We start from the raw sequence: 23,188 nt of genomic DNA, 5'->3' as shown, positions 1-23,188 counted from the left end.
AATTGTGCGAAATAAAGCAAGATTAGTGGTACATGGGTACACACAAGTGGAAGGAATACACTTTGATGAAACATTTGCACCTATTGCAAGACTTGAATCAATTAGATTATTATTATCTATTGCTTGTTTGATTGGTTTCAGGTTGTTCCAAATGGATGTGAAATCCGCATTTCTCAATGGGATCTTGAATGAAGAGGTATATGTTGAACAACCCAAAGGGTTTGATGATCCCAATGCACCTGATCATGTTTACAAATTGGAGAAAGCTCTTTATGGTTTGAAGCAAGCCCCTCGGGCTTGGTATGAGAGACTCACTCAATTTCTTGTTTCTCATGGATACAAAAGGGGTGGAGTAGATAAAACTTTATTTATCAAAAATATTAAATCTAACATAATTATTGCTCAGATTTATGTTGATGATATTGTGTTTAGTTCTACTTCTGACAATGAGGTGCAGGTATTTGTGAAACAAATGAAAGAGGAATTTGAAATGAGCATGGTGGGAGAATTGACCTATTTCTTAGGTTTGCAAGTCAAGCAGTTAGATGAAGGCACATTTGTTTCTTAAAGCAAATATGCTAAGAACTTGGTGAAAAAGTTTGGACTTGAAAGTTCAAAGATTGCCAAAACACCAATGGGAACGACTGTGAAGCTATCCAAAGATGAAAATGGTGTCAAAGTTGATCCTACACTGTATAGGAGCATGATTGGTAGTCTTTTTTATCTCACTGCTAGTAGACCTGATTTGAGTTATAGTGTTGGTGTGTGTGCCAGGTACCAAGGAAATCCCATGGAGTCTCATGTTGCAGCTATCAAAAGAATCATTTGATATGTTCATGGGACTGTTGATTATGGTATTTGGTATTAAAAAAAAACTAATTCTAATCTAGTGTGTTTTAGTGATGCTGATTGGGCAGGTAACACTGATGACAGAAAAAGCACTAGTGGAGGATGTTTCTACTTGGGAAATAATCTAGTCTCTTGGCACAGTAAGAAACAGAATTCTATTTCACTTTCAACAACTGAGGCCGAATACAATGCAGCAGGAAGTTGTTGTGCACAAATTTTGTGGATGAAGCAAATGATGATGGATTACGGGTTTGATCTTGACATTTTAACTATTTTTTGTGATAATACAAGTGCAATTAATATTTCAAAAAATCCTGTGCAACATTCTTGTACTAAACATATTGATATTCGTCATCATTTCATAAGAAAATTAGTTGAAAATAAAGTTCTTGTCTTGGAATATATTGAAACACATAAACAGATTGTTGATATCTTCATTAAAGCTCTTGATTCGGTTCGCTTTGATTTCCTCCGAAAATCTTTGGGGGTTTGTTCATTATAAATTTCCTTGTTATTGTGTTGTTACTCTTGATCAAATGTGTGTTGTTTAAATTTAAGAAAATTGTCAATTATTTTGAAAATTTTGTTGTGTATCAAGCTAGATAATCTGACTTGTGTTTATGAACTTTTAGTTGTATATTCTTGAGAGAAAAATAATCAATTCCTCTTAGGCATATTCTAGTCAATCAATGAATGTTTAATGTTTGAGCTTCCTTTTGTGTAGCATTGTTTCAAGCTCATGTGCAAGAATAGAGCTACCTACATCAATGTGTGAAAACCGTCTTTTGAGTAAGTTGGAACTTTGTAATTCAGAGTTATAAAGAGGATACGCTACCATAGAAAAGGGTTACCACTGGTGTGACAGCGTCTTCATGGGTTACAATTAGTTACAATTTCGAAAAAGACTTATTTGTCTTTGGGCAATATTTTCCTGCATACACTGTCACACACTTATGCTTGAAACTATTCCAGAAAAATTGTACACGGTTTGAAATAAAAAAAATGTGTGTAAGACTCATACATGTTGATTGATTCACATAAGAATATGTATTTGTGACTGAATTGTGCATTATTTCTCTCGAATATTCTTTCTAATTTTTTTCATTTTCACAAGTGTTCCTATCCATGGTATACACTAACACTTATTTTCAGTTGCTTGATTTTATTCTTGTCAGGATGACTCTCATTGATCAAAGCAGATATTTTTTGTTGGGTTTTATTTTTGTGCATTTTTATATAAAAATATATATATATATTTGATAGACAAGGAAATTCATGGTCGACCGAATCTTTGTGGCAATGTTGTGAAATTGTGCATTTATTTTATGTGATTTAATATATTCTTTGTCTCCAAGGAATTTATTTTGTCATCTTACTCTATTTTGGAATACCATGATGTGTCTCTTTATTGTTTTTTTTTTTTTGCTTTGTTTTCTCTTTTAGCAATTTAAAAAATATATATAAAAAAAGGGGTTAAATAAGAAGATCGTGTGAGTTTTTTTGGTTACCTTTTTAGTGTTGACATTCTCTGTAATAGGTTTGTTTCCTTTTAGACTTGGTTTCCTTTTTTGTACAAAGTGGGGACCCGAATTGGTATAGACTTGGCTATGTTTATCTATGATCAAATCATTGAATTTCGAAAAGATGCCTGAATAAGAGAAACTGAAGTTGATGATGCTCCATCATCCAAGAAAGCCAAGCCTCAATCTCTGAATTTTTCCTCAGATGACATTCCTCTTGAATTCTCATCTGTTCCCACGGATTCAGGACCTGTTGCTGCAGAACTAGCTATTGTTCGAGCCTTTCTTGTTTCTTTGGCTTCTTTGAAAGACACAAAGGGGGAGAGTACCTCCGAAAACCTGCCTTGTTTGTTGTTTTGTTTAACTCTGGACCTTCTTATTTTGAGGGGGAGTTAAGTTTAGTTTCTTTATATGTTTGTTATAAGTTAATGCATGTTTGCAGGGAGAGTTTTTTCTCTTTACTTGTAACTAACATTTGTGTTGCAAGTTTTTGAATTAATTTTGTCTATCAAATTGCCAAAGGTTGGATTCCAAATCTTGTAAGTTCATGTTCCCAGCCATTCATGCTATTGAATCTCCAAAACAAAAGTCCCTAGTCTCATTATTCTAAGAGACCTTAATGAGTGAATCAAAAGACCCAACAAACATAAACAAGAGTTCATGACTACTCATGATTTAGATTGATCTACATATGATCATCGTATTGATATGAATTAAACATAAATGGCAAACGATATGTTTATAAAGAAATTAATTCACATCAATCCAATCATATATAATCTAATTATATAAAGAACCATCACTAAGATGTCTATCTACATCAACGATTCGAATCTAAATCACATGTATTACAAAAATACTTAGTGAACCGTACTAGCAACCATTAATTAAAGATTACATACTTTAATATGTTGCTGATTATATTATTCATTATGTATGATCTTCATCCTCTCGTATTCATACAAGATCATACTCTCATTAATAAATATGAATTTTTATGATATTTATAATAATTATTTAGTAATAATTCAAACATTCAATCATAAGAAAAATACAATTTTATTTAATTCCAAAATAAAATTTCTTTACACATGTTTTTAGGGCACCAAATCCTACTTGCCCTTAAAGAAAGTGAGGCATCTCTTTCAATCCATATTTCTCACATGACCCTCAAACAACTTAGCAAAAAGTATCTTGGCAAATGGGTCAGTCAAGTTACGCTCTAAAGCTATCTTGACAATTATATATGTAATGCCCTACTACCCAGGGACCGTTATGTTGTGTATTTTAAATAGTGATAAACTCGCTAACCGATTCATTTAGCCATAATCGTGTAACTAAATGTGATTAATGGTTTAGGGTTAAAAATTTTGGTCAAAGATACAACGTTTCACTAAAATGTTTATTGTACACATTGAGATCCCAAAATACATTTTAAAGGTTAATTACAATAAAAGAGTTATAACCAGCCGACCTAAGCAGCAAAAGGGTTTAACCCTAGTTCCTCTTTAAACCTTCGGCCGTGGTGGTTGAGCAGCCGCATATGTACACATCATCACCTAAGCTCTCCAACTCAAGGATGGTCTAGCTTTCTATTACTTTTACTTGCACCACATAGCACCTATGAGCCGAGGCTCAACAGGAAAACTCAAACATACTCATAAGTAGACAATAACATGTCACCGAATCATAATAAACATGCCTAGCAGTAATAATCCCATCCATGCATGTTGGCAAGTACAAATAAATGTTTATGGAGTCCTGCGCCCTAAGTAGATGACTAATAAGTCTCTCTGGGGTCTTGCGCCTTGAATAGATGACTAATAAGTCTCTCTGGGGTCCTGCGCCCTAAATAGATGACTAATAAGTCTCTATGGGGTCCTGCGCCTTAAGCCATGTGACATTCCAGTCACTTGAGCCTTTTAGCCCTGGCTCTGAGTAACTAGCCTTAGGCTAGCTAAGCATTTTAGTTTTCTTCGACCAATAGGTCGGCCAAGCATTTAATGCTCATGTTGATTAGATCTAATAGTTTCGGCCTGCGTTAAATACGCTAATGTTGTTTTTGACTCATAAGTCAATTCCATACGACCAACGCTAAGTACCATTGCCAATGATGACTAATAAGTCAGAGCTTCACGACCAGTACTAAACACCATTGTTGTTTCTGACTAATAAATCAGTGCTTCCTCAATGAGGTAATGCAAACAGACATATATCATATGTCAAATATCCAGTTATAAGGCATTCAACATGCTTAATCAATAATCACAAGCATAATCATAATCATGCACAATTACAGAGACTCAAGCTCTGATCAATTCCAGGTTCAACATTCATGCTATGCCATAACCATATGTATCACATGCATTACATATTGGGTGCATTTTTCTTACCTCAAGTTCAAGCGTAAAATAAATAAAGGAACGACCCTTGAGAACGATCTGTCCTTAGGCCCCTTAGCGGTCACCTAATCATAACCAAATAGGAAATCCCATCAATAAAATGAGTAATAAAAGGTTCATGTACTAAAACCCAGCTCTCGGGACCTCGAATCCTACTAAAACGGTTAGTAGATACGATCCCGAGCCTTGAGATTCAAAAAACCCGCGCTCAAAACTGCCTAAAACCTAGCCTGTCACAAAAAGGATAGGTGGGCTGTGACCTGCCCCCCAAGGGCCGCAACGCGCCCCCATGACAGAGAGCCCCTTGTCTAGGTGCCAGGGGCGGGCTGCGACTTGCCCTTGAGGGTCGCGGTGTGCCTGCCAGACAGAGCCCAGGGGAGGCTTTGGGGTTCATTCAAGTCACGACTTGCATGAACTCGGTTGCGACTTGACCCTGCGAACCCAGCTCCCCTGCATTTTTCTCAATCTAAACCTCAACCAAAACTCATCAAACCAATCCCAATATCACAATCAATCATCACCACAACATTATTACTAGTTTAACAGCAAAACTCAAGCTCTATAACACTTAAAACATCACCAAACACCCAATTACACAATCAAACTCTCAGCTTACAAACCACCTTAAAACGGAGTAAAAACCTTGAAATTTCAAGCTGAAAACCTTACCTCAAACAAAGAATTGAACCCTTTGAGTTGTTGAACACATTCCTAAACTCTCAAGCTTTAATCCTCAAGTTTCAATTCTCTAGCCTAGCTTCAACAATCAACCGAGAGAAAGCGGGGGAAGTAATCGAGAGAGAGAAAGAAAAAGAAAACTCTGTTTTTTGCTGCCTGAGTATTCCACAGCCTTCCTATTGGCTGAATATATCTAATGGTCAAAATGACCAAATTGCCCCTAGGGCCATTCTAACCTCTCAAAGCCACCCAAGAGTATAATTATCATTTCTCACCTATCTTGTTAATCATAATTAATATCCTCAATTCCCATTATTCCCAATATCCTCAAATAATTATTAAATCATATCCCATTACTCGCTCATTTCTGGTAATGTACTAAACACCAATTTACCCCTAGGCTCACCCTGAGCCTGGTAATTAACCTTGTTATGACCAAACCGCTAACTTGCATCCTAGGATCGTTTCATGCCGAATAGCTCAAAAATATCCACATAATAATGTGGTCTCACCCATATATCACATACATGCACATAAATATACAAATACGCCAGTAACGACCAAAATTACGAAAATGCCATTCTAATAAGAAGAGGGCCCACATGCATGCAAATATCATTATATAATAATATAACTCACATAATCATGCATATAATAACATAATCACATATTAAATCAATTATGGCCCTCCTGACCCCCTAATCATGACCCTAAGTCTTATTAGGAAATTTGGGACGTTACAATATCATTGTGTTTATATTGTTTTTTCTATGTATAGTTTTAATTTTTAATTTTTTGTATACACCATTTATTAGCAAAATATATGTTGTTAATGGAAATATGATAATGATTAATGGATATGTAGCTGAATATTTTTAAGGGATGTTTACAAATATATACCTATAATATAAAATAATTACAAAAATCACCTACAAAATTTTATTTACAAAATTACATTGCCACATCTTCAAAAAATATCGAATTCTAAAAATCATATACCTGAATTTGAAACTTTCCCGAAATCTCAGTTTTTCCATTTTTCTGGGTTTAAAAAAGTAACATTTTGGTTACTTAAAATGTTAATAAGTTACCAATTAGTGACTTTTTTCATGAATTTTTTTATTTTTATAGCATATTATTTTATATACATTCTGGTTACCTCCAATGCTTATTTTTTGAAACTTTTTTATCTTAAGACACTGATTAGTCATTTTGAAGTTATATTATAGTGTCTTATTACTTAAGACACTTTTATGTTGTCGATTAGTCATTTTTTAGAAATTAATGAGCTACAATAAAATATAGCAAATTACGATATAGCTTATTATTAAAAGTTACTTTTAGTATACTGTACAGTAATTTTTTTAATTAAAAGTTTTAATTCACTTTTTAGTCACTAATGCAATTTATATGGGAGTAATAGTATTTTTTTATTAATCAAATAAAAAATAAACTTAAAAGTTAATTTCAAATTATAATAATAAATACACATTTCGGTATTTTTTTATTAAGTTTTCATTGATCAAAATAAAAAGCAACTACATAGTTACTTTTTAAATACAACACATAAATTACTTATTCCAATTTTTAAGAAATTTTTCTATATTTTTAATAAACAAAGCTAAAAAGAAATTTAAACGTTATTTTTCAAATACAACACAAAAACTACCCCATCCGCTCCATCTTCTCCGGCGCCGTCAAGAAACTCATGCTTGTCATATACCAAAATGATCACCTTCAAGAGTAGGTCGCGATGGTAAAAATGTAAATAATATGAAAAAAAAATCAATACTAGATATAATTTTCACTTTTATAAATCATTTAAGATACCAATTGATTACCATTTGATATATGATTAAATTTTTTAGTATGCCACAAATTTAAAGTAACCAACAAACTTAGTGAGTTATCAAAAAGAGTTTTTTTATATTCTATTTAAATGTTACCAAACAATATCCTATAGAATATATTTTAAGAAAGTTACTTTGAATATTTTTAAATAAATTTAAGTTGTTTAGAATACAATATAATATTTTTTAAGTGTAAAATAAGAATATAAATTTTAGTATATTAAATTTTGATTAAATTTAAAATTTAGTGATTTTTTTGTCAATACAATATAAAAAAAAACTAAAATGTTGTTTTTTATTCTGGGCATCTTCTCCGGCGACGGCCAAAAAATATATGTTTCCCACATATCAAAATGATCATTTTGAAGAGTAGGTCGCAATGATACCATTTTTTAGCCTAACCGACTAGCAGTGTGACCAAATTTTTTTTTTTTGAAATTAAAAATAAGAGAGAATGGTAGAAATTAATAAAAAAAAATAGTATAGTGGAGAGAGAGGCACTCGTGGAAAAAAAGCAAAAAAAAAAGTTGAAAAAAGTGGTAGTATTGTAAATTAAATTAGTAAATATATTTTTGTAATTAAATTATAAAAAATAGGGGTGTGATTGGTAAGTGATTTAGATTTGATTTTATGTTTTCAAAAACTTAAAATGAGTGGACCCACTAAAATATATGATTGGTATGATGTTTTTGAAAACTGTATCCTAATCAAAATTTTAATATTGTGTTATAATTTAGAAAACGAGAAAAACTTGTTTTCTCAATTTTGTAAAATTATTTTCCAAAATCCCACATATTTTAGTTTCTGTTATATTTTCAAATTTAATGAAAACCCTCCCAAAACCTTTGAAAAATGAGATTCTGAAATGAAAATCTGAATTTAGTGACTATATTTATTCTGAAATGTGATTAGTTCAAGAAAACTGTTTTTAGTTTTAAAAAATTAAATCTGGTATTAATTTTGAAAATATAACAGAAACTAAAATATGTGGGATTTTGAAAAATAATTTTATAAAACTGAAAAAACGAGTTTTCTTTCTATTTTCCTTAACAAATTTTGGATGCAGATTTGAATTTAATTTTCAAAATCAAACTACCAATCACTCATTATAACTGGTCGACTAATTTTAAGGATTTGAAAAGATAAAATTGGATCCTAATAGATACCAATCAGACCCTTAACTGACACAATTTCGCCTGACCTGTCTAAATTATTATCGCAACCAAATGTTGAAGCTTCTCTCCTCCTCTTCGTGCCTTCAGAACCGAGTCCACAGCCTCGCTCCGACCAGTATCCGAACAGGCTCAACCTGGTCGAAGGCGCCGTTTCTTCGTATTTTGAACTCGCTTACTGGTTTTACTGGGCGAAATCGTAATCTGGGTTGCTGTGCATTTTTCTGCTCAGACGCGAGTGTTGGGTCTGAGCCAGTGGCGGAGGCGGAGTCAGGGGCTGAGGCAAAGCCCTCCTCCGCAATTGTGTCCACGAACCCTAGACCTGAAGATTATCTAACGGTTGGTTGGCTTTAAAGTTTCGGTTTTTCGTCCATTGGCCCTGTATTTGTTGTAGTGAACTATGGAGTCATATATAATGTGATAGTAATTGGTTCAGACAGGATAATCTAATTAATTAATTTAGTTGGTTTGAAATTTTAATTGTTTTAGGGATTACTTTTTTGGTGAGAAAACTTGAAGTTGAGGTAAGGGAAGACAGATTTTGAAGAAACGATCGTAGTCATGTTTAAGTGTTCTTCTTTTTTATAGGTTTCTTGGTGAAGACATGCCTATTTGAGAAATACTTATTAGTGGTGCTTTTTATTTTATTTTTATATATATATATATAAGTAGGTATTGTGTAGCCAGAGTGTTTGATTGAAGAAAATGCACACTTCGAGTCTGTGCCAAACTCCCAAGCCTTAATTCGGCAATTTCATTTAACATGAAAATCAAATACAAACAAATCTCCATATTTAAATGGTTCTCAAAACCAAAAACAGAATTGTAACAGAAATTGGTTTGGCTCCCCAAGCCTATACAACAACAAAATTAATAACTCAGCAAACGTAAACCCCCCTAACCAGCTCAGTTTCTTGCATTGCCTCATTCCGCGCCCCAGTGCTTCACCAGCTTCACTGTGATCGGCTTCAGCTGCCATTGATTGTCTTGAGTCGTTCCCAACCCGTGGTTCAGCTCCCTTTGTTCCTTCTCAAGAGATTGAGCTTTCTCAACATCTTGGGCTTCCTGTTTTGTAGAATTTATCCAGCCTTGGGCCCTTTTGTGGACCATTTGATAGTCCAAATTGGCTTGGGCTTTGGTAACAGTGTTTATACTAAACCTACTTCTTTGCTTTCTTTTGCTTGATATTATTTCTTACATGTTGTAGTTGACATATGTTTACATTACACATTAAGATGTTGCTTACTTGGTGTTTTTATTTCTCTATTTAAGTACTCCTTTCCTTTTTTTCCTCTGCCAACATGCAGCATATATGCTTACACATGGCATACAGGCAATTTTAAAATTTACTTGGCTTTTCTTGTGTAGGAACTGGGATTGGAGACGAATGATAAAATGACACTATCTGGTTAGTCAGTTTAGAATCTCATTGATAGAATTTTCTAGGATTTTATTATATCATGCTAGGTTTCTTTCCTTTCTCAGTTCATAAGTTTGTACAGTTGTAAATGAGTTTTTTTTTTTCAAATCTAGATATGCAATGTCAAGGATTTAGATTTTGTGACTTATTGGTAATTTTTATAAAAACTTGAAAGCTGTTATCTAATTCCAACAATGTGATTTTTCTCTACCATGGTCTCTTGTTCATCATCGTCCATCTGGGAGAAAAACATGGCATGAGATAAGATATTGGCACTGAATGATGTCATACTTTAATTTGAGAATATCATTCAGTGCCAATATCCGTTTTCAGTGTGTGGAGGGAGAAAATATTGATACCAGGTTAGATATAGAGTATACATTGTTATAGCTATTTCTTGACTTTCCTATTATGCTGCAGCAAAGTCTAAGGCAAGGCTTGAACCAAACAGGGAAAATTGCCCACCTCATGTTTTGCAAGTTACTGAGGAAGATCTTAGAAAATTACGGCTGGTAGAGACAAGTTCAAGTGAATTCAACTTTTCAATAGTTTCAGAGCTCATAGCAAAGCAACACTGGTCTGAGCTCAAAACCCATATTATAGACATGAATCCCATCAAGTTTCTTCATCATTTGTTTGAATCAGAAATTGATCCAGACCTCATTTTGAGGTACTTCGATTGGTCCCAGAAAGAGCTTAATGTTTCATATACACTTGACCTGACTTGTAGACTCTTACATTCACTAGCACGTGCCCAAAAATATTCAAGGATTAGAGCTTTCTTAGATAGGTTTGTAAAGAAGAATAAGGAACACTCAAACTTCACAATATTTCACTCTTTGTCACTGTATGACAACTGTTTTCACATAAATTCAATCATTGTTGATATGTTGGTATGGGGATATTCTAAAAATTTGAAGACCCAATTGGCTGTTGAGGCTTTTCAAAGAGCCGGTGATTATGGGTTCAAGTTATCTTTGTTTACATGTAATCCCTTGTTATCTTCCTTGGTTAAAGAGAATAAAATTGGGTATGTCGAGTACGTGTACAAGGAGATGATTAAGAGAAAGATTAAGGTCGATTTGTATACTTTCAACATAGTGATTAAAGGGTTGTCTAAAGTTGGGAAATTGAATAAAGCTAGAGATCTCACCAAGGATATGAAGGCCTTTGGAATTTTGCCAGATGCGATTACATATAATACAATAATTCATGGATATTGCAAGATGGGAAAGTCAGGAATGATGTATAAAGCTGATGCTGTTTTGAAGGAAATGGTCGCTAATAAAATTTGCCCCTGTCAAATTACCTACAATATATTGATTGATGGATTCTGTAAAGATGGGAATGTATTGGCTGCGTTAAAATTGTTTGAAGAAATGAAAAGGAAGGATCTGAAACCCAATGATATTACCTACAACATACTGATTAACGGACTATGTATGGAAGGGAAGCTTGAAGAGGCTTGTGCTTTGAGGGATGAAATGGTTGGTTTCAGCCTGAAGCCGAATGTTGTTACTTACAATGCACTCATCAATGGATTTTGCAAGAAGAAAATGATCAAGGAAGCTATTGAGTTGTTTGATGATATCATAAGTCAGGGCTTATCCCCGAATGTTATAACTTACAACACTTTAATTGATGCATACTGTAAGAATGGGATGATGGACAAAGCATTTCTCTTACTCAGTACAATGCTGGAAAAAGGAGTTTTCCCTAATGTTTCAACTTATAACTCCGTAATTGCTTGTTTTTGTAGACAAGGGAACATGGAAAAAGCAAGACAGCTTTTAGATGATATGCAGGAGAAGGATCTAAAAGCTGATTCCATAACATATAGCATACTAATGGATGGACTTTGTAAGAAAGGGGAGACAGGAAACGCTAGAAGAATGTTGAATGACATGTTGAAGGCAGGTTTGAATTTGACTCATTTGATATACAATATACTGATAGATGGCTACTGCAGAGAAGGTAGCATGGGGGCTGCACTGAATGCAAGAGCGCAGATGGAAAAAGACGGTAAGCGGGCGAATATAGTAACTTATAATGTGTTGATCAGGGGATACTGTGAGAAGGGCATGCTTGAGGATGCAAATGAGCTTCTTAATGAGATGTTGGAGAAGGGTTTAGTCCCAAACCGAACTACTTACGATATTGTAAGAGAGGAAATGATGGAGAAGGGTTTTTGTCCTGATATAGCAGGACATCTTAGTTATGTCTCCTCTGGCAGCTGAAGATTGGAAATGGGAGCTTAGTTTCATTTATAGTCACCATGTCTGTTTTAAAAATCCCTCAAAAACTGAAAGAGCAGAACAAGATTGGCTTACTTCAGAATTGTAGCGAGTGAGAGAGAGCAGTTATGGGGATAATTGGGTCAAATTCAAGTGAGGGAGCTCAGTCGACAATGACACCATATTGGGAGGATAACAAAAAGGAGTGAGCTTTGCTCAAAAAAAAAAAAAAAAAAAAAAAAAAAAAAGGGGGAGTGAGCTTGACCCATTAAGCGATGCTATGACTGAAAGAGTGTATAGAATTAATATTGCAAATATATATAAATGTGGTTTCCCTATAATATCCAGAACGAACTTTGATTTTGTTACACTGTTAGTCCTATTCAAAAGGAAACTCCGTAATATAACCTCCATAACACACTTAATAGTACCCTTTTTCATAAAACCTTCTCTCTGCCATTTAAAATTATTTGACTACCCCTAAAATCCACACTTAACACCTGAACAAAAAGAAAATATATCTCAAATTTGAAATCACTCAAATTCTTTAATTCTCTCCGCACAAATTATTACACTTGCATTCTAATTTCACAAAGAGCTATACATACAAATTTCAAAACTCAAATAACCTCACATTGTTCATGTTCGACAAGGTTCACATTGCTCATATTTGATAAAATTTTACTAAGTTGAACATGTTCGTTAAGCAATTAATTGATAATGGTAAATAATTTTGTTATTTATAGTATACTAGGAAAAATATGGTGTTTCGCAGTTTTATAATAACAGATTATCATATAGATTATCATGTGTACTTTTATACTTATTTGAATAATTACATAACAAAAGAATATAATCTAAGAAGGTAATTATATTTTTTTCATATATAATAATAGATTGTTATAATTTTTTATATATTTTGTAATTTTTCTAATTTTTAATGCTTTGTATAATTCATATGAAATTATATATGCACATATATAATAGCATATCCCTTAAAATTATCTCAAATATCAATTATTATTATTTTCAAATCGCTAATACTTTTTTTTTTATAATTTTTATATAGAAAATATGCGAAAATATATATAGTATCACAATTTCATTTTCTCTTTTTATCATATAGAATTAGCACAAAAGATAAATTATAATACAACAAAAATAAATTAACAATATAAGGGCTTAATTTTCTTGATTATCTTAAACATATTAACGTATTAGATCGTCTAGTCTATATATACTCTTTTATATGTGTCTTAAAAGAGTACGACAAGATATTTTAAAAAATAAGTTATACAATATATATATTTATATATATACACACATTCTTTTTATATTATATATTATATAATTTTTTCAATATAGAATTAACAAATTTAAATGCTTTAAAAATGCTGTTGACGCGGTTTTTCGGCAACAGATAATTAAGAGAAGAAGAGAAAGAGATTAGTACTTAAAAGTAGAACCGTCACAGATATGAAATCTTTATGGAAAGAACTTGGTGACTCTAGACACGTTTTTAAGTGGTTCGAAGGTTAAAATCCTTCTACTCCACTAGTCAATATTATTGATATTTTCGGGGTAATTGGTTTACAAAGTATATAGTTCTTACAAGACTATTTTTCCAACCCCTATCAACTCCCAGGGTCTCCATATTTATAGGAGAAGGCACCTGGAAGTTGGTAGGGAGGTCATCCCGTGACCTTACCATTTGTCACATCAAGTCTGTGATATTCATGATTAATTCCTAAACCTGACACACAAGTGTGGTCTAATCAGTATGGAAGGAGATAATGGGCCGCACGGCCCAACTCATCCGTGGGTGTCTGAATACGCACGTTCCTGCTGCGTGTCCGAGAAGTCAGGGGGATATCGGACACGTGATGGCAGGAATATGCACGTTTATCTTGCGTGTTGACTTCCCATAGGGTCAGAGCTTCCTGAGAAGCTCGCTACTCGAACAATTCATAACCCGAGCTTATCCGTCCGTGGACGCCGGATATTATTCCCAGCTCCTGGTGCAACAAGTGCGAGCTGGAAACAGGACCCCCTCGAGCTAGAAAGGGCCCGTCCTGGAAATAGAGCCTCTGGCCTGTGGGAACCTCGGACTAAATCATGTTTAGTCCGAGGCTCGTCCTGCTAAACAGCCCGTGGGAAAACCAGGGCGTACATCTGCCCCCCAAGCTCCTGCTCGTGGTTCATGACGTCAGATACGGGAGACCACAGTAGGGGCTTTTAGACTTCTCCCACAACCCTTCGCATTCCATGCTTTTCGCAGGCGTCTGATACGTGGAACGCCGTGGGTGGCGACGGTACACTCTACGAGAACCGCATTAAATGGCCTAGCCTACTGTCCAGCCGTCGTTTCACATTTCGAGTGGAGGGTCTCCCAAGGGCCTTTTACACGTGATCCTTCCCGTGTATAAAAAGGGGTGGTCATCCCACGCACGGGCCACCTTACCATTCAAAACCTCTCAAATTTCCTTATTTTCTCTGACCTTCCGAAGAACAAAACCCTCATTTCCATTGCTCTCATCTTCTTCGTTCACGAAGCTTAAGCGTACGAGTTCCTTCAAAACTTCAGAGACCACTATGCCAACGAAGCTCCTACCAGCGCAGCAACCTCACTCACCATCTAACCATATACTGTAAGACTTCTGTCCTTGTTTATTTTTTAAAGCATGCCACTGTAGCTTAGGCAAAATTTTTTACTGTAGCCACATGCAGAGGTTTTCTGGGTCGCGCGGATATGGAGGGTGACAGCCCTTCTTAGATTAGGGCACACTTGCCATGGGACATCGTCTTAGAATATGGGTTCCATGGTTCTCTCTTAGGAACAATTTCTGGGTAGGATCCTTAGGAATTTTGGGTGCAAAAACCGGGTAGCTTAGGGAATACGCCTTAAAAGCGGTTTTGCCACGCCTTGCCTGTTGAAACTTTCCCCCCAAGGCAATTTTTTACTCTGAGCCCTCTGACACACGAATTCCGAGTAATCTGGGATCTGTTGAGGGCATAGGCGCGTGTTCCTTGGAACGCGTGGCACCACTCTCCACGGGCTGGGCTTACCCCAGCTCGTGTACATAATACTTGCTTCACTCTCATGCTTGGGTTGCCTTTTCTAAAGTGTTTTCTTTTGTTCGATAGGCGACTAGATGGCTCCAAAGAGAAATCTGCCACAGAAGAATGTGGGAAGTTCGTCCTCCCAGCAGGATAAAGGAAAGGCGGTGGTGACCAGCTCGCCAATTCCTCACTTTGGGCCGGCGGTGGAGAAGCAAGCCGAGGTGGCCCCTGATGCGTTTTTCGAGGCGGAGAGAATCGTCTCGAAGATAACCAGCCAGGCAAAGATCATCAAGATCTTCCTCAACCACAACATTCCTCTGGGGATGACCTCCGTGATCGCCCGACCTGCTGCGGATGGGGAGCGGAGCTGCACGCCGCTCGACGAGTCGTTCGCGGCCTGGAGCGGTGAACACTTCAAGGCAGGGGCCTTCCTCCCCCTGGATCAGTATTTTGCTGATTTTCTGAACTATGTGGGGTTGGCCCCATTTCAGCTCCCCCCCAACTCATACCGTCTGCTGGCGGGATTGAGGTATTTGTTCCAAAAGCATGAGTGGGAGGTCCCCACTCCTGCTGATATTCTATATTTCTTTTGCCTCAAAGCCAGCCCGGACCAGCGGGGGCGAGGCGACAGGTTCTATTACTTAACCCGCTTCCCTAACACAGCAGCAGTGATCGAGCTGCCGAGCCATCCAAACGACTTCAAAGACCAGTTTTTTATGTCAACTGGGTTCCGAAACTGCGATCATCACTATTTCAACCGTCCTCGTAAGTGATCCTTGATTTAGCTCGCCTTTTAACGGTTATCTTATTTTAGCTCGTCCCTTATTCCACTTCTGATTTCAACCAACCTTGCAGCCATCTACTCGAGGACCGAAAAGTCTGTGACCCTCGGGGGTCAATACGATACACTGGCGAACTTGCCCCCCAGTGAGAAAGACTACAGCGCGATCGTAACGGTCGAGACGATGGTATTCTGCAAGCTGATTTTCCCAAATCAGACTTTGAATTTGAAAAGGCCCCGGGGGCCTCCCCCAGCTCGCGACAACAGACCGATCGTCGCGGAGGAGGTCGCAGACGACGAAGGCGAGGAAGAAGGGGAGGAAGTTCCTCTGGTGATGAACAGGAAGAGGACCTTGGAGGTCGCCCAGGGGATGAGCGAGGAGAGGGCCCAATCCGGAGCAGCCGCGGGTCCTTCCGGTCAAGGTAACTCTTACTCATTTAAGAACGTAGATAGGGCCACTGCAGACCCCCGGCTGGTTAGGTTCAACCCTAGGCAGCTCGTCCATCGTCACTCAAGGAATCCGGACCTGGACACGCTCTTGCTCCATTGCATTGACCAGCTCGTGCTGGACAACCAGGAGAGTCGGCCTAAGGGTACCATAGTAGTAGATAATACCCTAGCCTTTAGGTCGGTCATTTTTGAGGAGTACGGGACCAACTTACGCACGTGGCCTGCGCTCCAGAGGGGCATCTATGCTCCGGGGATTAGGCAGTACGTAGAAGAGTCCAGCCCCAAGTCAGAACCGGACCTAGAACCTTCGCCAGTTCGCGAGATAATCGTCCTAGGCTCTTCCAGCTCGGGGGGGGGGGGGGGGTAGGGCTCCCTTAGTATTTGCTTTCTTATTGCCTTTGGACCTTTTGTCTTTATTTCTGCATGATTGCTATCTTGTAATAACCATGTTTTTTTTTTGTTCTTGGCAGAAGAGATGTCTCAGCCCGGGAATAGTCTGCGCGGCGTTGTGTTCGGTGGGAATCCCCCAGCAGGACCGAGGTTAAAGAGGCTTCGCGAGTCCAAGAGCTCGGCTGGGGCCTCCACCAAATCCCCGGCTAAGGAGAAGGAGAAAGCCCCGTCATCTCAGGTCGCGGGGGCGAACCTCCCTGTCGCCAGGACAGGGCTCATGCACCCGCCACCCCAACGATCTCCACTAGCCGCGCAGGACGGGGTAATAGAGGTCGAGAATCTGGCCGCGGCAGCCCCGGACATGCGTATCCCGGTCGACCCCCAGGCTCTGGAGAAGATGCCCGAAGCATTCCGGGGTACGGTGTATGAGTCGGCTAGCTACGCCGTCAGCCACTTCTACAATATCAGGGAGAAGGAGCTCTGGGCCATCGAAACAACGAGCCCGGTCCGAGTTATAGAGTCTGCGATGGACATGACCTTAATGGTAAAGTGCCCCCTTCTTTTAAGGCTTTAACACTCACACGCCGCCTTTTTCCTTCCAGTTTGTTAATTTATCATTCTTTTCTTGCAGGGCATTGCTGCCGCCTATAGAGGCATTGTTAGGACCAAGGCCTAGCTCGAGGGTTTGGAAGCTGATCGCCAGACCGCCCTCCAGGAGTCTCAGGAGGCGAGAGACGCTCTGGCGGCCTCTAAAGCCGAGCTAGAGAAGATCCGCTCCGAGAACCAAGAGCTTAAACACTCCCTGGCCGCATCCGAGCTAGAGAAGATCCGCTCCGAGAACCAGGAGCTTAAAAACTCCCTGGCCGCATCGCGGACAGATCTTGAGGCGGCGAAGGCCGAAGCCCAGGCCTCCCAGGCCGCCCTGAAAGACGAGCGGGTCGTATCGGAGCAGTCCTTACAAGACCTGTTCTATCACTGCTGGTCCCACAATCCGGACGCGGACTTTTCTTTCATGCCGCCGGACCTCTGGGCCTTCTTGTTGCCGCAGCTCCAAGCCCGCCTAAATAAGGAGGTTCCTCCATCGGAGACTGGAGAGGCCTCTGTCGCGGCGGAGCAGGATGAGACCGCGACCTCCAAAGGGCCAACTGATGGGGCTTAGGACACTTCTTTTTTAAGTTTTTTGAACTCTTTCTATTGTAATTCTCTTTTTTATATGAGGTGTTTCCGCCTCGAGACAATTTGCCCAGCCTGTTTTACATATATATTTTTATGCATTTGGTCACAATTCATCTCTTTATTTTTATGAACTTAGTTCGAGTTAACTTTATCCGTATTCCGGGCTCTTTAAAGAAGAACCACGGTCAACAAATTTTTGTTAACTTCTAAGTTTTATGACCTGGTTAAGACCAGGAACTTATTTTGAAAAAACTTAGTTCGCGTCAACTTTTATCCGTATCTCGGGCTCTTTAAAGAAGAACCACGGTCAACAAATTTAACTTCTAAGTTTTATGACCTGGTTAAGACCAGGAACTTATTTTGAAAAAACTTAGTTCGCGTCAACTTTTATCCGTATCCCGGGCTCTTTAAAGAAGAACCACGGTCAACAAATTTTTGTTAACTTCTAAGTTTTATGACCTGGTTAAGACCAGGAACTTATTTTGAAAAAACTTAGTTCGCGTCAACTTTTATCCGTATCCCGGGCTCTTTAAAGAAGAACCACGGTCAACAAATTTTTGTTAACTTCTAAGTTTTATGACCTGGTTAAGACCAGGATAGGACTTAGTTTGTGATAACTCTTATCCGTAGATAAAAATTAACACCTAAGTCGTTAAGGAGACCTGGATATATCCAGGTACCATATGCCCCCCAAGTAACTGGGAAAGGGTCTTTCGTTGTTACTTTAAAATTACACTTGCAAATAACGAGAAACATTTGATTTTTATTTATACATGGAAGGTGACCTTCTAGGCCTTACAAATGGCTCATTGATAATATTTCTTTAGGTGGATAGCATTCCAAGTCCGCGGGACCGCCCCTCCACCAAGTCGAGCTAACTTATAAGTTCCCTCTTTGATGACTTCGATGACCTGGTATGGTCCTTCCCAGCTTGGTCCCAAAACCCCATCTTTGGGATCTTTCCCGGCCAGGAAAACTCTCCTCAAGACCAAATCACCGACGCTAAAGGCACGTCTTTTGACCTTAGTGTTGAAGTAGCGAGTGATTTTCTGTTGATAATGGGCAAGCTGGAGTTGTGAATCCTCTCACCTTTCATCCACTAAGTCTAAGGAGTGGCATAGGAGCTCGTGGTTCCCGTCTTGGTCGTAGGACCGGACCCTGTGCGACAGGACCTTCACCTCCACGGGGAGGACTGCTTCACTTCCAAAGGTTAGGGAGAAAGGAGTGTGACCCGTGGGAGTCCGATGTGAGGTCCTATAGGCCCATAGAACTTGGGGGAGCTGTTCTGGCCAGATCCCCTTTGCCTCATCTAGCCTCTTCTTGAGGCTTGCCTTCAGAGTTTTATTGACAGCCTCGACCTGGCCGTTCGCCTGGGGATAGGCCACGGACGAGAAGCTTTTCACAATTCCGTGCCTTTCGCAAAATTCGGTGAACAGGTCGCTGTCAAATTGAGTGCCATTGTCGGAGACGATCTTTTTGGGTAGGCCAAATCGACATATGATGCTTTTAACCACGAAGTCTAGCACCTTTTTCGATGTTATTGTCGCCAACGGCTCTGCTTCGGCCCACTTGGTGAAGTAGTCGATGGCTACCACGGCGTAACGGACCCCGCCTTTTCCGGTGGGCAGGGCGCCTATTAGATCTATCCCCCAAATGGCGAAGGGCCAGGGAGACGAAATCATTTTTAGCTCGGTCGGAGGAGCTCGTGCAACCGCGGCGAACCGCTGACACTTGTCGCACTTTTTTACATATGAGATCGAGTCTTTGGACAGAGTCGGCCAGTAATAACCCTGCCGAAGGATCTTCAAGGCCAGGCTTTGCCCCCCAGTGTGATCTCCGCAGAATCTGTCATGAACTTCTTGCAGGATGGCCTTCGCTTCACTTGGAAGAACGCACCGGAGGAGAGGTAAGGAATGCCCACGTCGGTACAACACCCCCCCGACTAGCGTATACCTAGGAGCTTGATAAAGGACTCGTCGTGCGTCGTTGCGCCCTTCGGGTAACTTGCCCTCGACGAGGTACTCAACAACGGGAGTCATCCAGGTCGGCCTGATGTTAATCATTTCAATATCTGCTTGATCTCCGTCTATGCTGGGTTTCTCCAAGAACTCAACTGGCACCAACCCCAGGGTTTCTGTCTCCCCCGAGGTGGCGAGCTTGGCGAGAGCATCTGCGTTGGCGTTCTGCTCCCGAGGTATCTGTTCGATCGACCCTTGCCCAAACGTAGACAGTTCGGATTTTACCTTAGCCAAATAGGAGGCCATCTTGGGACCCCGCGCCTGGTACTCGCCTAGAACCTGATTCACCACGAGTTGGGAGTCGCTGAAGCATTGGACAGAGCTTGCCTTTAGCTCACTAGCTATCCTAAGTCCAGCTAACAAGGCCTCGTACTCTGCCTCGTTGTTAGACGCCTTGAACCCGAACCTCAGCGCCGAGTGGAATCTATGCCCCTCTGGGGATATCAGAATGATTCCGGCCCCGGAGCCGTTCTCGTTAGATGAGCCATCAACGAAGATCTTCCACGATGAACTTGAGGAGGCGACCTGAGGTGAGTCTTCTGAAGGGATCTCATGGAATCCCGCGCATTCTGCCACGAAGTCGGCCAAGGCTTGACTTTTTATGGTAGTTCGGGGAGTATAGAAAATCTCGAACTGACTGAGTTCGACCGCCCACTTTAGCAAGCGTCCCGAGGCTTCAGGCTTTTGCAAAACCTGCCTTAGAGGCTGATCGGTCATGACGTGTACAGAGTGGGACTGGAAGTATGGCCTGAGTTTTCGCGAGGCCGTGATTAGGCAGAACGCCAGTTTTTCCATCAATGGGTACCTTGACTCAGCTCCGAGGAGTCTCTTGCTGATGTAATAAACCGGTTTCTGAGCCTGGTCCTCTTCTCGCACCAGAACAGCACTAGCTGCGTCTTCAGTGACGGCCATGTAGAGGAAAAGAGGTTCTCCTACCTTGGGCTTTGACAGCACAGGTGGCTCAGCCAGGTGCGTTTTTAGGTCGAGGAATGCGCTTTCACACTCTACTGTCCATTCGAACTTCTTGTTTCCCCAGAGCAGGTTGTAGAAGGGTAAACACTTGTCGGTCGATTTGGAAATGAACCGGTTCAGTGCTGCCACTCTTCCTGTGAGGCCTTGGACATCTTTCCGCGACCTGGGGGAAGGAAGTTCGAGCAGTGACCTGATCTTGTAGGGGTTTGCCTCGATTCCTCGGGTATTGACTATGAAACCCAAGAATTTCCCCGATGCGACACCGAAAGTGCACTTCTGAGGATTGAGCCTCATGCCATATTCTCGCAGTATGTTAAAGCATTCTTCCAGATCGGTGACGTGGTTGCTGGCAATCTTTGACTTGACAAGCATATCATCGACGTACACTTCCATGTTTTTCCCGATCTGGTCCGCGAACATTCTATTTACCAGCCTTTGGTAGGTAGCCCCGGCATTCTTAAGGCCGAACGGCATGACCTTATAGAAATAGACATTAGTCGGGGTCATGAAGCTGGTATGATCCTGGTCTGCTGGATTCATCGCGATCTGATTGTATCCCGAGTATGCATCCATGAAGGACATGAGCTCGTGCCCCGCCGTGGCATCCACCAGTTGATCGATCCTCGGCAATGGAAAGCAATCCTTGGGGCAGGCTTTATTCAGGTCGGAAAAGTCGATACAGGTCCGCCACTTCCCATTGGGCTTTGGAACTAACACGGGATTGGCAACCCAAATGGGAAATCTGGCTTCGCGGATAAAGCCACATTTTTTGAGCCGGGCCACTTCTTCTTCAAGGGCTTCGGCTCGGGTTGCCCCTAAATGTCTCTGCTTTTGAGACTTGGCAGGGACGCTTTTGTCTAGGTGGAGCGTGTGCATGATTACGCTCGGACTGATCCCTATCATGTCCTCGTGCGACCATGCGAATACGTCCAGGTTCTTTTTCAGAAACGCAGTCAGTTCCGCCTTTACTCTATCGCAGAGGTTCTTTCCGAGCTTAACCGTCCGTGACGGGTTTTGTTCATCGATGCCTACCTCCTCGAGATCTTCAATAGCTTGGAGCTCGGACCTGTCCTCGCCTACTCGGGGGTCAATGTCCTCGCTTAGGGCGAGCTTTTCGTCTTCGGAAACCCGAGGTTTTTCAATCTCAGGAGCCGCCTTGGGTCCCTGTGATTCCTCTTCATCCTGAATGGCCATCGTCACCTGCCCGGGTTTAGATTTTCCCTTCATGGAAATGCTGTAGCATTCCCTGGCAGCGAGCTGATCGCCCTTGATAGTGCAGACCCCTGTTGAAGTAGGGAACTTCATGGCGAGGTGCCGGACGGACGTGATAGCTTCGAAAGCAACGAGCGTAGGTCGGCCCAAAATTGCGTTGTAGGCAGCAGAGCAGTCAATGACTACAAATTCGAGTAGTTTGGACACAGTTCGGGACTCGTCTCCTAGAGTGATCACCAGCTCAATCGTTCCTATCGCTGCTGACCCTTCTCCTGAAAAACCATATAGCATCATCGAGGTTGCCTTCAGCTCGGAGACGGTCAGACCCATTTTCTCTAAGGTGGAGCGGAATAGGAGGTTCACCGAGCTCCCATTGTCCACTAACACTCTCCTTACTCTCCGGTTGGCGAGCTGGACTGCTACGACCAAGGGATCGTTATGAGGGAATTGGACATGGCTCGCGTCTTCCTCCGTGAAAGTGATCGGTTGTTTCTCTAATCTTTGTTGTTTTGATTGACGCTGTTCCGGGACGAACTCCCCTCCATTGTGGGCCTTCAACTCATTTACGTACCTCTTCTGGGCGCCTCTGCTCGTGCCAGCCATGTGTGGTCCTCCAGAGATGGTGGAAATCTCTCCCTCGACCATGGGGGGAAGGACGTCCTGATCTACCCGAGGTCCAGGGTGACTGGCTGGGATCTCCGGAGCGGGTCGACTTGTCGGGACCCTGTTCTGCGAGTATTGCGCCAACGGACCTGCTCGGATAAGAGTCTCGATTTCATCTTTGAGGTGCCTGCAGTCGTCGGTATTGTGCCCGACGTCGTTATGAAAACGGCAGAATTTGGAAGCGTCTCTCTTTCCCTTAGGGTGCTTTATTGGCTCCGGTCTTTTCCAGGGGACTCGCGTAGCGTTGGCCAGGAAAATGTTCTCTCTGGTTTGGGTGAGCTCGGTATACGTTGTGAAAACGGGCTTGAATTTATCCACGGACTTATTCTTCTTTTGACCGT

The 23,188-nt window shown here is 40.5% G+C and overlaps 1 protein-coding gene across 2 annotated transcripts; it reads left to right on the top strand.

Moving 5' to 3' along the window:
- Positions 1 to 8,449: 8,449 nt before the first annotated feature.
- On the top strand, positions 8,450 to 12,488 carry LOC133788396 (pentatricopeptide repeat-containing protein At1g09820). 2 transcript variants are annotated; one of them, XM_062225864.1, is made up of 3 exons: positions 8,450 to 8,810; positions 9,840 to 9,879; positions 10,312 to 12,488. In XM_062225864.1, the coding sequence occupies exons 1-3, from the start codon at positions 8,526 to 8,528 to the stop codon at positions 12,126 to 12,128; spliced, it is 2,142 nt and encodes a 713-aa protein (XP_062081848.1). In that variant the 5' UTR covers positions 8,450 to 8,525; the 3' UTR covers positions 12,129 to 12,488. The 2 variants fall into 2 exon arrangements, with proteins under 2 accessions (XP_062081848.1, XP_062081849.1); XM_062225865.1 differs by having other exon boundaries at positions 8,699 to 8,810; positions 9,840 to 10,253; positions 10,343 to 12,488.
- The last annotated feature ends 10,700 nt before the right edge of the window (positions 12,489 to 23,188 follow it).

The sequence above is a fragment of the Humulus lupulus genome, chromosome 7, assembly GCF_963169125.1.
Source record: "Humulus lupulus chromosome 7, drHumLupu1.1, whole genome shotgun sequence".
NCBI classification, from domain to species: Eukaryota; Viridiplantae; Streptophyta; class Magnoliopsida; order Rosales; family Cannabaceae; genus Humulus; species Humulus lupulus.
The sequence above is the reverse complement of the archived record's forward strand: the minus strand, read 5'-3'. Positions and strand labels throughout refer to the sequence as shown.